This window comes from Anopheles ziemanni, chromosome X (genome assembly GCF_943734765.1).
Source record: "Anopheles ziemanni chromosome X, idAnoZiCoDA_A2_x.2, whole genome shotgun sequence".
Lineage (NCBI taxonomy): Eukaryota > Metazoa > Arthropoda > Insecta > Diptera > Culicidae > Anopheles > Anopheles ziemanni.
This window is the reverse complement of record NC_080707.1, coordinates 8,936,165-8,951,346: the sequence shown is the minus strand read 5'-3', so window position 1 is coordinate 8,951,346 and position 15,182 is coordinate 8,936,165. Positions and strand designations below refer to the sequence as shown.

At 48.3% G+C, this 15,182-nt stretch overlaps 3 protein-coding genes across 4 annotated transcripts; 1 reads left to right on the top strand and 2 right to left on the bottom strand.

Moving 5' to 3' along the window:
- Positions 1-287: 287 nt before the first annotated feature.
- Positions 288-3,986, top strand: LOC131291396 (carboxypeptidase M-like). Of its 2 annotated transcripts, none has more exons than XR_009189301.1 (4): positions 288-1,157; positions 1,470-2,035; positions 2,277-2,909; positions 2,949-3,107. XR_009189301.1 is itself a non-coding variant. In XM_058320602.1 (4 exons), exons 1-4 carry the CDS (start codon positions 317-319, stop codon positions 3,531-3,533), a joined length of 1,590 nt encoding a protein of 529 aa, XP_058176585.1. In that variant the 5' UTR covers positions 288-316; the 3' UTR covers positions 3,534-3,986. The 2 variants fall into 2 exon arrangements, 1 of the variants encoding a protein (XP_058176585.1); XM_058320602.1 differs by lacking the exons at positions 2,277-2,909; positions 2,949-3,107 and adding exons at positions 1,289-1,318; positions 3,381-3,986.
- Positions 3,987-4,303: 317 nt separating this feature from the next.
- On the bottom strand, positions 4,304-10,271 carry LOC131290995 (paxillin-like). Its single transcript, XM_058320187.1, has 4 exons — positions 10,221-10,271; positions 5,735-5,950; positions 4,699-4,932; positions 4,304-4,567 (listed from the first exon to the last, which is right to left on the bottom strand). Exons 1-4 carry the CDS (start codon positions 10,269-10,271, stop codon positions 4,484-4,486), a joined length of 585 nt encoding a protein of 194 aa, XP_058176170.1. The 3' UTR covers positions 4,304-4,483.
- LOC131290994 (PHD finger protein 14) lies at positions 9,930-15,174 on the bottom strand. Its single transcript, XM_058320186.1, has 5 exons — positions 11,921-15,174; positions 11,719-11,847; positions 10,654-10,889; positions 10,461-10,569; positions 9,930-10,383 (listed from the first exon to the last, which is right to left on the bottom strand). Exons 1-5 carry the CDS (start codon positions 15,122-15,124, stop codon positions 10,369-10,371), a joined length of 3,693 nt encoding a protein of 1,230 aa, XP_058176169.1. The 5' UTR covers positions 15,125-15,174; the 3' UTR covers positions 9,930-10,368.
- Between the last annotated feature and the right edge of the window lie 8 nt (positions 15,175-15,182).

Here is a 15,182-nt window from a genome sequence, read left to right as displayed (position 1 = left end):
AAGAAATAAATGTGATAGAAAAAGTACCTGACCAGTCAAAATGACTGGTCCGGTAGTTCTATTGTTAAATAATTTAGACTGAAGTTATGTGAGCGAATTTCTTTGAAAAACCACGCACGATGGATAATTAAAAAATTATAATTGGTAGCTTATATTTATATGTTCTTATTCAAGTAGAATTGATGCAATAGGCTTTAGGCGGGAAAGATAATGATAAATAATAGTTTCATTTATTTTTCTTTCGTTTTGCTATTTCTTTAGAAAGTACGCCGCAACGGTAACGATTATCCAGTGGACGGCGAGTTCTTCCAGCAAGATGCGGCACTGTTTTGGCTTCGGAGTGCTGGTGTCGTTGCTGTGGTGCGTTGTGGGCCCGGTCTTTGCAGCAACGCAGCTGCATGCAGCCAGATCGGCGTCCGGCCTACAAGAGGTGGCAAAGGGGAGCGATGCCGAGGTGCGCACGTTCGAGCCAACCAGCAATGTTGGACACATCTATTCATTGGATCGCGCCGACGGGACCGGCCAGTACGCATTCGATAACTTTTCGATCGCACATGAACCGCGGGCCTACCGGCCGGATGTCGGTGCGCTCGACTTCGTGTACCACAACCAGGAGGAAATGACACGCTACCTGCGCGAGACGGTGGCGCGCTACCCGAACCTAACCGCGCTCTACTCAATCGGGAAGTCGGCGCAAGGTCGCGATCTGTGGGTACTGGTCGTGTCCGCTTCACCGTACGAGCACATGCTGGGCAAACCGGACGTGAAGTACATCGGTAACATCCATGGCAACGAGGCGGTCGGGCGGGAACTGCTCCTGCACCTGATCCAGTACCTGGTCTCGAGCTACAGCTCCGATCCGTACATCAAGTGGCTACTGGACAACACGCGCATCCACATCCTGCCCTCGCTCAACCCGGACGGGTATGCGGCGTCGAAGGAGGGCACGTGTGACGGCGGTCAGGGCCGGTACAACTCGCGCGGTTTCGATCTCAACCGTAACTTCCCGGACTACTTCAAGCAGAATAACAAGCGCTCGCAGCCAGAAACCGAGGCAGTGAAGGATTGGATCTCGAAGATCCAGTTTGTGCTGAGCGGATCGCTGCACGGTGGCGCACTGGTCGTGAGCTACCCGTACGACAACACTCCAAATGCCAGTAGGTATTCCATTGTCAAGCAGGATTGCATAGATTGCTTGCAAACCCCTCTATTCACCTAAACGAGATACTAACCAAATGCAACTGTTTGTTGAATGCGCTCCGATGCCTATTGTGATACGAATCGGCAGAAATCTGTCGGTCATCGTCAACATGCGCCGGTGAGATAATCTGAGTGGGCGAGTTTAGCATATTCCCTAACTAACCCCGTACTAGGTGCTGAGTGCGAACGCATAAAAAATACTTCCTGACGGTGGATGTTCTAATTTTTCTGTTTGCCCTTTCAACCTACATGACTCCCGTTAAGCTCAGTCTTCCACAGCTACATGTCGCAACCATCGCTGACGCCGGACGACGACGTGTTCAAGCATCTATCGCTGACGTACGCCAACAACCACGGCAAGATGTCGCGCGGTGTCGCTTGCAAGACGGCGTCGCCCTCGTTCGAGAACGGCATCACTAACGGAGCCGCCTGGTACCCGCTGACCGGCGGTATGCAGGACTTCAACTACGTTTGGCACGGGTGCATGGAAGTAACGCTCGAGGTATCCTGCTGCAAGTTCCCGCCCGCGTACGAGCTTCGCAAGTACTGGGACGACAATCAGCTATCGCTGATCAAGTTCCTGGCCGAGGCGCACCGCGGCGTGCAGGGCTTCGTTGTCGATCCCACGGGCAACCCGGTCGAGCGGGCCCAGCTCAAGATAAAGGGTCGCGACATCGGCTTCACCACGACCAAGTATGGCGAGTTTTGGCGCGTGCTGTTGCCGGGCGTCTACAAGCTCGAGGTGTACGCCGACGGTTACGTGCCGAAGGATGTAGACTTCATGGTCGTCGAGCAGCACCCGACACTGCTCAACGTCACGCTGCAGCCCTCGAAGGTCCGTAAGAAGATGTTTTCTTTACCCTAAGCTGTGTAAGCTGCACAAGCTACAGTAGTTTGCAATTAAATTCCCACTGGTTCACGGCTGGCTTCCCCGATGTAAATTCGCTTGATGTAGTACCTTAACACATTGTACACTTGTATGACATGTTTTTCTGATTGAGATACCACATCGTCCACGATGTTGGCCACTTCTACTAACCGATTAATATCTCTTAAAATTCCTTCGTCATTAACAGCGAACAACGCCCAACCTTGTACAGCAATATCCCGCTCCCTCTATTAACAAACAACCGACGCTGGATACAGTCGCCACGCTCCCCACCGGTGCCGGTTTACCTTCCGTCGAACCCAACCGCGGTACCGTCCAGTTTCCGGATCCGGCTGCCGGTGGGGCCACGTGGCAACCGCCAGTACAGCGGCCGGCGCTGGTGGAGGCTCCAGTTTTGAACGACGATGTGGGCAAGCAAGATCGACTTATTTTTACCGTCTGAGTAGGGTATCAGCGATTCGTTGGCTCGCGCTCGGAGACGGAAAGGAGTAACCTATAAGTTTTTTTTGTAAATAAGCAATACCCAAACACACGCGTGCTTCACGTATCTCGTAGGTTAATCGTTAGCCAACAGGGTAGCAGATGCGAATAGGTTGAGAAGAACCTAAACGAAATCGCACGATAACAAAGCCAACAGGCCATCGCTCTGCTGGCTTTTGCCATTCTGCTCTGCTCTGCTCCAGCTACTTTTGATTGTCAACATATTACAAGTCTACAGGCGTTTAGGACTTCTCCGCCATTCGCTCACAAATGCATCTCGGATGCATTTCGATCTTAACAATCGTTTATTCAATTAAAACTTTAGAAACATTCAACGAGTGTGTGTTTGTCAGTGTGCTGTGATTACCATTCGCTTGAGGTAACAGGTAAAGGTTTACACGTGTATAACGGACAGAGACAAACGCGAATCACTAGGGCAGATTTTCAAACGAATAGAGGTTGTATCGCTTGTAAATATGGTTGTTTATAATCCTATTTTAACTGTACTGTTTGTTCCTTTAGGCAGGGAGAAGTTCGCAGTGGAGGTGATTGTTTGTTAATGAAACAAAATTTAATCATGTCCAGATGATATCCAAGCTAATTTATGGTGTCGATTGTAGCAACGATGCGTTTGGTGTGGATCCACTGTGTGGTGTTTGATATTCGGTTGACTCCACGTTGGGAGCGTGTGTTGTGTGCCTTTCTCCTGTGTGAACACATTGTTTTATTACTGTAACACCTGCGCACCCGTTGGCGCGCACTCGTATATATTACATGCCTTTATAAACCAGTCTATCTCACTCGTGCGCAGCGCCAGGACGGCACGCACTATCGGCCGGCCGCATCGACCCAGTATCGACCGTCCCAGCAGCTACCTCCGGCGCAGTCATCCGGCTCGGACGAGGGCATCCTTTCCACGCTCAGCAGTGGCTTCAACAGTTTAGTGAATAATATTTTCGGTTAGCGCACACCAAGCAGTTATTTAAATCTCACTCAATGCTTTAACCCCGCACTTGTCTTCCGGACCGAGGCAAGCGAGGACCTTATGTCCTTCCCGAGCAGCAGCAGCTTCTTGTAGGAAACGCCCAGCGATACCTGTTTCAGACAACAAGGCGCAGAGAATTGCAGAGGAACGAGCAAACATTGCCTGGTCGGCAATTTCCACCTTTTTAATGCGTTGATATTTGCGTTACGTTGTACAAAAACCTTCTGTCGCACAAAAAAGTTCAAAGGATCGATAAAGCACACGGTAGGGCCGGTAGGGCGAAGGGCGCGATTAAGGGGCGAAACAACAAGATGAAAATGGAGAGAGTGGTGTGTGAAGTGAGGAAACGCATACAGTAAGCAATAGGCCACGTTCGGCGCCAGCGTTTTGTGTGTAAAATTCCGCAATAAAATATTTATGGCGATCAGCAACTACAAAAACCAAAAGCAAAACCATGAACTTGTGTTGATTTAAAACTCAAATTCCTAAATCAAATGATGTGATTGAAGCTTTCTGCCAATATAAATAATATGTAATTTAAAAGCATAGCAACCAGAGACCAGTAAGCCTTGAGAGTCGCAGATAGCATCACATTTCAGCCGGAGTAATATCGCATGTGTTCCTATATATGTACAATCAATCGGATCTATAAAGATGGATGTGGCCTGGCTAGATTGTATTCGAGTTTTCCAACGGGTTGTCAGCACGGTTGCCAAATAGGTCACTTCAAGATAAGCAATTAGCACACTTTATTTCTTAACAAACGTGATGGTGCCGGTGAACTCTCCCGTCACGATGGAGAGTGATTATTTTAAATACATACACATCTGGCAAATGGAGGATAGGATACAAATGATCGAAACAACTGGGTAACAAACACTTAGAGAGTATACATTAGTTGGTCGGGATGCGAGCAGTCCCCGTTCCGCTTAGATGCCACACTTTTCGCACATCGGTTGCTTATCCTTGTCGGCCCGGAATTTGGCGTCCACTCCGATCGGTTCTTTGCAGAGCTGGACACGAGGACGCCGGGAGGGAAACAAGAAAATGGAGCGGGAAATCAGGAAGTGTCGAGAGAAAGAAGTCAAATTGTGAAATGGTGTCCCCTCGCCGCCCGCCCCCCCACCCTCTCCCTCCTTCTTACCTTGCACTTGAAGCACTCCTTGTGCCATTTGCCCTCCAGCGCCGACAGGGCCTTCTCCGCGATGGGCTTCTTGCAGCCGGCGCACTTCGGTGCGTACAGGCGCTCGTAGTCGGCGGTGCAGTACGGCTTACCGTTGCGCTCGAAGAACGTCTTTCCGGACAGCTGCTGCTTGCAGGGGCCACCGCAGATGAAGTGGTCCTGGTGCCACGTTTTGCCCATCGCCTTCACCACTTTCTGTGTGTGTCGAGAGTACAGTATGGTTTTAGTGTACAGTTTATCCTCGAGCTAACGAAACTATGTCACTACAGAAGAGTCCGCGAAATCCGTAAAAAAATGGTTACAACATAATTTAAATTATGTTGCAATTTTTTCTTTTCATAATTTTGCAGAGCAACTATAGTATCTCAAAAGTCTTGAACGATCCCGGCTGATCGTGAGTCTACTGTAGTATTTTTGCGCATTCTTTGTTAATAGCGGACACGAGCGCTCGTGTGCACCAACGTTCTAAATTCTTCGCGCGACTCCACGGAACGATGCTTGTGGCGTGTGCCAGCGGATGAAATACGGTGTATAAAATATTGGCAGCCGCTTCGGGACCACCAGAAGGTGTGAATGGAAAACTAGCATGTTCCGTGGGTAGCACAGTCCGTTGTTTACGTCCTACAGCTGCGACCAACACCCTACCATCCGCAGCAGAAGACGATGCTGGTGAGGGTGCTGATGATGATGATGACGATGGTTACCTTGTGACCCGAATGGGAATCGTCGCGTGGCACAGTTCAGCCAGCCCCGCAAGGGCGAGGGAGAAGATTCGAAAATAATGCCATCAGACGCCGGTCTATAAATAGCGTTTCGCTGAATGAAAAGCACCGACGATTGCGACGATCGCGACGATACTCCAAAAGAACTTTCCCACCAAAAACCGTAATCGCTCGCAGTGGAAAGCGGCACACTGGCGAAATGAGGTGTGTCCGCAGTGCAAACGGTGCGCAATACCGCTGAGTTTACAGCACGCCGAACATTTCGAACCATTTACCTCGGTAACCAGCTTGCGGCACGCGGCGCAGATGGCCTGTATCTTGGACTCGAAGCACTTGCCGCACACCGGCAGTCCTTCACTCTCGTGGAACTTGTTCTCGGCGATGCGCTTCTTGCACTCCTTGCAGGTGAAATGCTCCGGATGCCAGCTCTTGCCGAGCGCCTCCAGCATCTTGTCCTTGATCTCCTCCTTGCAACCGAAGCAGCTGGTGGCCTGGAAAAATGGGGTTTTCAGATAAACAAACACTTGAATTTAATAATGCTCTTTGCTAACGGTTCGAGCGGTTCCCGGATTCGGATTGTTTGTTTGTACATGTTTTACAGTGCAATTACAGTATCCGGAATAATATGAAAATAGCGTCCTCACGTCATAGTTTTTATTTTAAATTCTATCAATATTTAATTTTCACATTGAAGAGAATTTACGACGGTTATTGAAGAATGAGTGAAACATGGAATTATTGAAGTAAATTGATGTGTTCGCCCCTGGGCCTTTAGTCCTGCTGCACGAGCTTTGGTATTTTCACTAGTTTTTATTTTTTAAATTCTAGTTCTGCACAGACTTGCTGGAGTGTTTAAAAAACGATGTATTTGTGTTTCACACCAATTTTTTCCACCCACGACGACTTCATGCTTCGATCGCGAAGCTCCTCGACCGATCCGCAAACCCACCGTTTTCGGTTAAACTGTTCAAAATTGTCCATAAGTTCATCTGTTCATAAGAATTCGTTATCCAGAACTTTACGAGCGTTCGATAGGCTACAGGGGAAACTAAACGTTGCCAACTCCTGTGAAACAAGACGGGGACGAGCAGTTCGATCTCAAGCTGATAGCTGAAGTGTTTCGGAGAACTCTTGAGCAGTTACTTTCCAGTTCTTCTTGCTTTTGTGAAGTGCCCTTGCTGGTTATCTGTTTGGCACTTTTCTAATGCTGTACACGAATCATCAAATACAAAAGTCCCAAGATTATTGCTTTGGAAATCGCTGCGATTTTCATATTTTAATTAAGTTTATTTGGATTACATGCGTACGTACGCACTAATGGTCGAGCCAATTGCTTCGAAATATGTTTAAACCTCCACATGGTTGAGGGATATGACGAAGGAACTTTTGCGAAATGTAGCTAGTATTTATGTAAACACTTTGTTGATACACTTTAAAAAAAATAAAATATTTTTAAATGCAATTTATAGTGCAAGAAAATCGTTCAAATAATGTAACAAAAAAGGATTAAAAAATGAGGACAATGTTCTTGCTACAATTTAAGCTGAAACATTTTTTGGTAGAATCGGAAAAAGCGCAAAGCGCGCACGTTATTGTTGGTCACTCTAAGTGGCCCTGTAACAATGCGGGAATCTTCTATTGATTGGGTTATGATGGCTTGATTGATGGTTTATCCACGGGGCACACTTAGTACGAGTGATCACAGGACATTATGCAAGGGTAATAGAACAGAATGTGTTTAACGTACCATTTTCGCTAATTTGTTCACAAAACGGTCGAGGCACTATTAACGACTGAGGTGTTACACTGCGGTGCAAATTTAAACCGATCCGTTAAGTTTCCCAGCCCAACCGGTCTAGAAGCACCAGACTGTAGCTTATTGTTTGTTTCCCAAGTGCCAGAACCTGCACCAACGTTTGGTAGGCCACCGAACCCTAACCACTTCGCACCGTTGACCGAACGCAACTAATGGTGACCGCTGGCACACGGACCATTCAACGGCGCACCAGCAATTTGGAAGTGAGAGTGCAACACGTTGGCCGGCCCGAGAGATTGAAACACACCGGGCAAAAGTATATCGCCACAGAGGCGTACTTGCACACGACACTACCGCGGTTCCCCGGTCCGGGTAGTGCGAGGGCGCGAGAAAACAAACCCACCGAAATATCAATCCGACACTTCGAAAAGAAAACCGAAACGGTTAAGGGCAGGCGCAAAGGCGGATCGACTCCTGACCTCCATGGGTTGGATGCGAACGGGGTTTTAACGCGTGCGAACTCAGTTCATGGCCAGGGACGGATGCAAGGGGGGGTAGGGAAAGAGGGATGTTGTCATGCTGTGCGTCCAGTCTGTGCGATCTCTAGAGATGAACGGGCGGGCGTCGGAAGGGAGGCATGTTCCATCGATGTCGTTTATGATTCCCCACCGGCGATGGAATATTATTATTGCAACTATAAAACGTCTCCCGGTGGTAAACTGAGCACTTAAGACGGTGCAAAGTGCGTCTTGTAAAATAAATTTTATCGTCATTTCGAATCCTTCTGACATCGCTTAAAAAAGCGTTCCTCAGCCGAACATTAACTGCTACCGATCGGTCACAGGTAATAAATAAATAAATTGCTTTAAGCTTGCAATGCAATCTCAGTACATAATTAAATAAATAAAACACTAGACAATAAAAAATAAGCAATAATAGCAATCATGAATAAAACAAATATCGTCAAACAAATGATTATTTTACGCAATCAAATTTGTAGTTTGCTAAGCTCGCACAACTTTCCTGCTAATTTTTCCTTTTAGAAAATGTTCTGCAACAATATGAAAAACTAACCATTTCACCCTATGAAACTGCAGCGATTTTATTTAAATAAACAAAAACACACAAATTTCTATATAATGAATAGAAAAATGTCTGAAAAAAAGGATTCTAAACAAGCATAGTTAAAAAATGGATTAACAGTAGTGGGGTGGTGGTATACGATTGAATTGAAGATGGTGCAAACAAAATACTTTAAAAGTAGCGACGAATGACTAAAAACTTCAAAGTCTCTTTAGTTGAAATAAAAAATGCATAACAAATTTAAGAAAGTATAGTTAACAACATTTTTCGAAGTAAAATGTTTAAAAGACTCAACATAGTGCCATCGAAACGTATACACAACCTACAACAGATGAACAATTGTTTAGAAAAGTTTTGTATTTCTTTGGTCCGATCTCGTTGTCAATGCCACTTGTGCATCCGTAGAGTAAATAAGAGTCAAATATAGCTCAAAACGGTTTGAGAGTTGCTCGCATGTAGGAATAACGAATGATTAATGAGGGTCCTCCGATGTAGCAATTTGTAACGAAGCATGCACGAGGACGTGAATAACGGGCGGACTCGGATGGAAATAATAGCAACAAACTACAGGAAATCCGACCCGCTCGAAAGTGTCGGTGCTCTGAGATACACCCGGCAGCGATCGGCGAACGCTGCAGCAAACACTTCACCGCTGAATTCGTTTTTCCTCCAGTGTCGGGTGCACGGTTCTGATCGAATATGCGATCTGCGTGTCTGCGTCGTCGTGAAACGCGATCAACACGAGCGTTCCGAAATTGCGCAGATGGAGAAAATAGATTTCCCTCCCGCCGGCAAAAAGGTGTCACTGACGAAACGTGTGCAAACTGGCCACTGGCCGGGACCCGGGGATCAATAGGCGCCCGGTTGGTGTGGCCGAGATCGGACAGGCGTTATTAAATTTTGTTTTCTGCTGACCTCCTCCTTGCCTTGCCTTGCGACGCGATAATAAATCTCAAAATAGACGATGTGCTCGGTGTCGCACATCCGAGGTGCCGATGGGTGCTCGGTGGATCTACCGTGTGCGGCCCATGTTCGCCTGTCCACGCGAAGGCAATACCAATTTGTCGGCTTCACTGCTAAACGGTGCTGCTGGAGTACGTCCAGGTGTTAGCAATCCCCTTCGGTTGTTACCAGCACATACGTTCTGCGACCGTAAACTTTCCGCAAGTGACTTTGTTGACGGAAATATGGCAACGAACTAACGCTCATGTGGTGGTTGCCAGCAAATACTCCAACATAACCAACGAAGAAAACTACTAAGCTAAACAAACACGTTCCGAAGGCGTATCTAAGTATAAGACACCCTCAAACTGGTAGCGATATACTTTTAATACTAATCGACATTTGATACTTAAATTAATACTATTATCGGACAAGCATTTGAAACCCTTTCGAAATTATATCGCAATGTAAAAGAACATCGATCGTATCAAACGCGCCGGTTTGGCCGGCTAAGAAAGATAATGAATTTCTTTTGAATGAAAAGATTAAGATTTCTTTGAAAATATCATTTTATAATTTTTATTCACGAAGCTTAACAACTATAAGTTGGATAAAAAGATGAGTACGTTACTTATAATCAATTGAAAATTTTTCAAAAATAAAGAAAAAAAATGCCTTTTTTACTTAACATAATATCCAGGCGTCTAACATATTACACATTACTTGAGAAAACAAAAAACTAAATGTTTTATACTGTAAAGTTGTGGTATGACTTTCACCCAACAAGCTGCTAGGTAGATTCGCTTAAACTAGACTTATGGTTACTGATTAGCCCAAGTGTTGGAGACTGTTCCACTTAAAATATACTTAAAATCAAAGAATCGCTCATCCAGACAACAAAACACAATGTTTGAACAAACACAAAACGTTGAGGGACTCGAATACGAGATTGCTGAGTTGGTTCGTTCGTTAGATTATACTTGAGTACTGTTTTGGGGCGGTCCAAAAGACAATTCTTTGGTTTGCAACATACTGTGTGCAAGAGAGGGTGCGGCCCAGAATAGAATCAATAGGCGTTTAAGTTTTCCAGTCGTTGATACGAGATATACGAAATATAAAATAGAATCGCTAGTTTTCGACATCCTGGAAAGGAGAAGAAGAAAAAAGCCGGATGTAGTTGATGGAACGCATTTCGCGGTAGCAGCATTTGCTATGCATACCGTGGGATCACAGTCAGCGCAATGCCACGAGTAGCCACGACGCTTGGGAGTTTTCTTTAGCGGCGGATCTAGGCAGCCGAAATGATAATTCTTATGACATTCGTCGCACCTGAAAATAGATTAATGCAGAACGGGATGTCGGTATAGTTTGATCGGTTTGGACACGTTTCAGCAAATAGGTGCGAGTACTTACTGCACTATGTTGGCCGCTGTGCCCTGCTCCTGGCAAACATCGCACACGGATTCCTCGGTCGCGCTGTTACTGACGGCAGCACCACCAGTCCGGGACGCGATCGAATGCCGTTTGGCACGTCCCCGTGCTTGCGAGCTTATGCTCTTCTGCGGTGTTGAATCCACCTGCGGCGAGTTTGTGCTGTTCTCCGCTAAGTTGGCCACTTCGAGTAGAAGAGTTGGATCGGCATCGATCTGCTAAGGGAATAACACAATATTAGCACATGTCAGTATGTCTTCTAACTATCCTTCGCGTGTGTAATGGTATTCAAAATTAAAATTTAACAATTTTCTTCTTCGTGTTTACCTACGTTCAGTATCGATTACCCGTGACACTTTCGTTTAATTAACATTTTAAATACTCAACTGCGTTTAGAGACGTGCGACCTATTCCGAAAATAACCTTACTCATGAGGTGGATCACGAAACTCATCGGGCTGCGCTACGTTATTGCTTTGTGTTTCAAAAAACCAAACGATTCTTCCTCGGTTTAGAAATGGTGGTACCGCGCTTTACGAAATTTAATTATAATATAACTAGCTTGTAAAGAAGGGATTGAGAAAAACAATATGATTTTAACTCTTTACTTTAGAGTTCTTATTCTTCTTGACCATCTTTGTCGTAATAACTACAATAACGGCATATTTAAAATGGTTGATAATTCAACGATTTCCGCGTGTTCCCTGTGATATAACTTTGGTGGATATACCTTGACACATGGGTACATGCTTGTTTTGTTTAACGCAACACGCGTTTGAGATTCAATAGTAAAATATAGATGATTCAATAAAATAATAGTGATCAAAGAAATCTTCAACAACATCTGTAGTGCTTAAGCGTAATGTGTGGTATGTTTCAGAATCGCCGGTTCAGTGCTGGTCGAGTTTTTAGTGTACACAAAACTCCATACATAAAATAAGCTAAAACATGTAATAGATTACACATACGGGGAAGCATGTCGAAACGTAAACTGAAAGTAGGTAAAACGAAGATGTCCGGGACTTTGCTAAGAGGATCGACTGCTTACCATGTGTGACGAACTGTCTGCAGCTCCCGAGATAAGCTGTGGTACGGCTGCTCTTTCCGGCCCGGTTTCGTCCCGAACGTAGAATATCTGCGTCGTGTGAGTATTAGACCCGTCCAGAACTGATTTAATCTACATAGAAGAACGGACAGTGAAAATATCACCCGCACGTCTTAGGAGATTGTTGAAAACACAAGCAATCTACCTTGATTTTAATACGCGGCCTGCTGTCGCCATCGAACGTCTGCATTGTGTAGTCCCCGCCGTCGGCCAAACTCGCCAGATCGTAGTCGTGGTTTCTACGCTTTCGCTTGCGCTTGTGGTCCTTCGAGATGATTCGCTCCGCGTTCGGCGATCGGTTGCGGTGCTTCTCCTTTCGGCGCTTGCTGTGCTTGTGATGCGTTGATGTGGCCGCTTCCGTGACGTTCGATTTGTTAGGTCCGATGTCAGCGCCCTCGTTGTGGCCATAGAATTTCATCGCTCCGGCGGAGGTATTTATCTGTGACGAGCTGCCAGCCGGCGGCAGGAGCAGCCCACCCGGCGTCGGCGTGGTCGTGGTCGTCGACTCAACTTTCTCGGACGGTGCGGGCACCCGGTCCGTGGTCGAATCGGAAGCGCCAACATTTTCCTGCTTCAGCTGCACTGCCGCATCGCCGTAGTACGTATTATCATTTGCATGCTTCTGGTACGGTGCTGATTCGGGATTCTTGGCAGCTTCAGCTGGCTCTAGCTTTTGATAGGGAAGCTTCGAATCGTGATTATTCAGCTGGTCCAGAAGCGACGGCCGACGAGTAGCTACGTCATCGAGTTGAACGATGAGCGTAGTCGAGAGCTCCGGTACTATCTTCTTTTTACGTCCTCGCTTTCCCGGTACTTTCGGAGGAGTTCCCTGCAGCATGGACTCCGAAGCTCCGCTGCCGTCCTCTCCCGTCGACGACAAACTGGTCGAGGACTCAACCTTTTCCGGTGCGGGGCTGGTAGGCTCCTCTTCCTGCTTCACCGTCGCAATCGATCCCTGCAGAACGGGCGACTTCGTTGAAGCGGGATCCGGTGGTGGTCTTGCGGTGGAAGCAGGTGTGCCCCCGCCAGTGGTCATCGATGTTTTTCCCGCCTTCCTGACGCTGCTGCCTCCCTCGTGCTGTTGCTGCTGCTGATCCGCCGCATAGGATAGGTCATACGGCACGATCGTGCCATCCTTGGAGTACCGTGTGCGCGATTTCCGGGGTGCCTTCGGGATAATGATGCTTTCCGGGTTCGAGTCATCCGACCGGTCACACTCCGAGCACTGCCAGCCGTACAGCTTGGACTTCTTGGGATGGCGCGTGAGTGGGGGATTTAGGCAGCCCAGGTGATAGTACAGGTGGCAGGTATCGCACTTGGCCAGCAAATGCTGATCCTGGCAGCGCTTGCAGATGCCGCACTCGTTCAGCAGATCCTCACTGTTCTGCTTGCACTGGGTGCTGAGAATACGCCCGGTGTCGTCCCGCTTGCCGCCGCCGGGTACCAGCAGGTTTTGAAGCGGGAAGCCGACTCCCATTTTGAGCGCGGCAGCCGTCGGTACGGTCATCGTGCGTGCTGGTGGCGTTGGACAGAGCGCCACGGTTGACGGTGCCGACGGGGTGTTGATGAGCACACTGGCATGCGGTGTCACCTTGCCGAAGGGTACGGCCGCAATCGGTGGATGCGCTAGCGGCGCTGGCTGTGGCGGCTTACCGATCTGCTCGATCGGCACGAGCGTTTTGCTGGGGGCCAGCGCTTGAATGTGGGCGTACAGCTTCGCTATGCTTTCGCGGTAGGCATCGTTGCGCTTCAGCGCCTCCTGGTTGAGCTGCACACTGCGATCGTACTTGCTGCGGAGCTGCTGCTGCTGTCCGAGCAACCGCTTGTTGAGCAGTATCTGCTCCTGGAGATTTTTCTTCATCTCACCAAGCCGGATGGCCCGGTCGAGATAGTAGCCGATGAACTCCACGCTGAATGCCGGCGTAATGTGCCACTTTTTGCGCACGTCGGTCAGTGCGGCCATCTGTGCTTCCTGGAATTCGATCGCCGCCATGTCCAGCCCCATCAGTTCCGCTTTGAACAGCAGCTTCTTGCAGGCGGTGGCGCTGGTTATCAGCAACCGGGGCATCTTCTGCGTCGGCACCCAGGGTGGATTTTTCGTCTCCTTGTTGAACAGGTAGCGCTTGCGATGTTTTGCGAGCTTACGCTCAATGCGTGCCTGCTCGGACGACTGCGTCTGCTGCTTCCGCGACGCTTCTTCCTCCTCTATCTGGCGGTGCAGTGCCTTCATCTTGATGGCGTTGTAGTTGCGCTTGCGGTGTTTTATGAGCGTTTTGTCCGAGTGGATTTTGCAGTGTGCGTAGAACGGGTCGGCTTGGTCCGCCTCCTCCGAGTGTGCCTCGGACAGGAGCCCGTGGTACTGTGCACAGGTGACGTGAAAGTACGTTTTGCACATACCAGCATCGCATCCGATGCAGACACCGGTGCGTGCCAGCTTGGTATCCTCGCAGAGACTGCACGTCTTGGCGCCCCACTTGTTGTACGGCATCTCGAACAGGGTGACGGAGGACAGCTGGTCCACTTCGCCGAACGCCACCCCCGGCACGTACAGCGCGCACACCAGGTGCACCCATTTGCCGACATCTGTCTCTTTGAAGATGCCACCGCGGTTGGGACAAAGCTCGCAGTCCGGGTTTTCCACACCAGCCTTGCAAGCATCGCAAAACCACGGCTCGGTCGAGCAGGACGAGGTTGTACTGCTGATGCTGGTGCACTCGCTTACCCCGTAGCAACCTTCGTGCACCGTTACACCGCAGCCATCGCACTCGACTATCTCATTTTGATCATCACTTCGATCTCCCAAGCAGGCGCAGCAGATCGACTTGAGTAAAAGCTTCAATACGGCAGCATCCTTTTCGTTGATGGTCGAGTTTTTGACGCTTGGCGGCGTAGGGATTGGTACCGGTTGCACTGCTTGGGGTTCGAGGGACGCCGGTTTCTCCTTAGTGGCACTTCCGTCCGTGGTACTCTCTTCGTCCTCCTCGTCGTTGTCCTCCGCATCGCCCGAATCGTCCGCGCCATCGGCCTCGCTCTTTTTCTTCTTCTTCACCGTGCCATTCAAGGAATGTGCCAGCAGGTGCTTCACTTCCACTCCCTCATCGTCGCTTTCGTTTTCGTCTTCGTCGCTCGCATCATCATCGTCGTCGTCGTCGTCGTCGCCATCATCGTCGTCATCATCGTCATTATCACCGTCGTTGTCGTCTTTGGAACCCATCGAAAAATCGTCGCTCTCATCGTCATGGTCTTCGATGCGGAAATCAGAATCGGAGGACGATTCTCCCAGATCAAAATCCAACAACGTCTGGGTAGTCAGGGTGCTACCATGCTTACGCTTCATTGTGTTCCGCATGATTACTTGGGTTCTACCTAGAATTTGTATTTTCGGGCTTGAGATTTCGGGCAAAGCA